Genomic DNA, 2,436 nt, shown 5'->3' on the forward strand with positions numbered 1-2,436 from the left:
TATCATGAGATGTCTTTCATTATACAATATATTTAATGAATGTTATTTTTTAACCAAAAGTATTAAATCAGCATTTGGAAATATTGATTTTGTATGAATTTTCTATTAATGTTTTCCATATATTTTATAAATGTCATTAAAATATTCCTTAATAATATTATATTTTGTGTGGGAGGACTCTGTTTGCCTACATTTATTTTTGCCTACATCCCGATTGCTTACATTAATTTTTACCGGCATGTATTATTGCCTATAGGTATGTATTTTTGCCTACAGCCCGATTGCCTACATTTATTTTGGTAATTATACAGAATAGATTCCGCACATAAGAAAATCTGAATCTTTATAAAAAAAATTTTTTCTTATAAATTTTTAACTTATAAAAGAAGATCTTTTCTAAATTTTTATATAAAAAAAAAATAAAAATAAAATATCTGCTGTGAACCTCAACTCAAGTTATAGACTATGATCGAATATTTTTCATTGCCGGTGTATACTTAATTTGTAGATAATGTACTTGTGAAACTGCCATTAACTTTGTTTAGCGTATTTTTTTTTACATAATGCTTGAACTCAAATGTATTTTGAAATATTTTAGATAACATTTACGATAAACGTTCTATGAAGCGGTTATAATTACGATTGATAATAGAACTAGAAGAATGCTTTTAAAAACTATATTCTATGTACGGTTTACCATCAACCGTTGCCGTAGTTGTGTTTATTCTGTCATATACATCAACATAGTTACATTATATAGCATCAGTGTATAGATACATTAATTCAAAAAATTTGCACGTAAATATATCAAAAAATATATTTGTAAGATAAATTAATGCTCTTAAAATTGCAAACAATTAATTAATTTAATTAATTACACTCATACTTGTTACTCTTTTTATATCTCTTCGCATACCACAAAGACATATCGTTGCTTTACTTCAAAAGTTCAAAAGTAACATAACTCAAAAAATCAAATTTTTCAGAAAAAGAGAAAAACTATTTTTGATTTATCAAAAAATTATTAAATATTTAAATAATTTCAAAAATATTATAATATACTTTTGTAACCATAATCAAATATCATCTCTTATCCGTTATATAATTCACAGATGGTAGAATAATTTTTATGGCTTAAGCTGTCAACGCTTATTATGTTGTTCTATTTTTCTTTTTCATTTAATAAACGATAAAAATAGATATAGTATATTATAATACCTATAATAATATAAAATAGCGCTAATTTTAGTGTGTTTCTCGAATCGTCTGCACGTGTCTAATATTATTTTGGAAAAAAGCGGAAAAAATTGGAATATATAATATTTATGACGTCAAATTTAAATCATGAAAATCAATTACACACTACTCCCTCTAAAAGCACATTTCTTTTTTTTTTATGGAGGTAAGTAAACAGAATATAAAATATGCTTTATATTACAAAATATATTTTATAAATAATATATATGTATATTATACTACATACATACATAGTAAAAATGGAGAAGACATCAGATTAAAGTGCTGGATTTAGGCTAACTGTATATAAAGGAAAATATTTATTTTTTAAATTGTTAAGTTAAACACATTTTTACGTTATGTCAATACCTTTTATTAATAATTTTAAAAATAAACAATAAATGACAGCCAAAATCTTTTAAACATTATTCAACGCGATGACTTTGACTAAACATATGCATGTCAAGATTATTGAAATCCAATAGATCATTATTATAATGTTATATATAGTTTTATAAAAAGTATTTAAATGTTTATTACAATGTATAAAATATTATAAACCTTTTATTATTGTATGGATCATATATAAACCATGTTTAATAACTAATAAGTATAAGATATTGTAATAAATCCAACCTATTAAAAATAAATTATTTTCAATTTCATAAATTATGTTATTGTGTGTGTGTGTGTGTGTGTGTGTGTGTGTGTATATATAAGTGAAATAATAATTCAATTGTTTTTATTTTAGTTACAGGCGCTATTTCTCCATTTCTACCTGTATACGGTAAACAACTCGGTATTTCACCATTAATTATGGGTAGTATCGGTGCTACTTTGCCTATTTTATTTATGATTGCTAAACCAATCTTTGGTTTTATCATGGATTACTTTCAAACCCAGAAAAAATTGATCTTTATGGCTTTACTCACCCTTTCAAGCAGTTGTTACATTTTAATATATTTTTTGCCCTCATTACCGGGACCAATTGCACTAAATCAGTTTCAAAACGTTTCATGTGCATATTTACCATTTTGCGGTATAAATTCTGTAAGTTTTCATTTTCTTATTATAATATAAAATTTTTCTTATTATAATATATATATTATTTGACCGTTACGACATGTTCTCATCGTTGTTTAGTTTAAAATTCTCACGGTTTAATAAGATTTGATATTGTATATATATATATATATATAT

General features: G+C 24.0%; 1 protein-coding gene across 1 annotated transcript in view; it reads left to right on the forward strand.

Annotated features, from left to right (window-relative positions):
• Positions 1–1,344: 1,344 nt before the first annotated feature.
• Positions 1,345–2,436, forward strand: part of LOC108778738 (major facilitator superfamily domain-containing protein 6-like) — a 4,370-nt gene continuing 3,278 nt past the window's right edge. Inside the window, exons 1-2 of the mRNA XM_018545990.1 lie at positions 1,345–1,402; positions 1,988–2,286. Coding sequence (XP_018401492.1) covers positions 1,345–1,402; positions 1,988–2,286 — 357 coding nt within the window. The remainder of the gene's footprint in view (positions 1,403–1,987; positions 2,287–2,436) is intronic.

This window comes from Cyphomyrmex costatus, unplaced genomic scaffold (genome assembly GCF_001594065.2).
Source record: "Cyphomyrmex costatus isolate MS0001 unplaced genomic scaffold, Ccosl1.0 scaffold51, whole genome shotgun sequence".
Classification (NCBI taxonomy): Eukaryota; Metazoa; Arthropoda; class Insecta; order Hymenoptera; family Formicidae; genus Cyphomyrmex; species Cyphomyrmex costatus.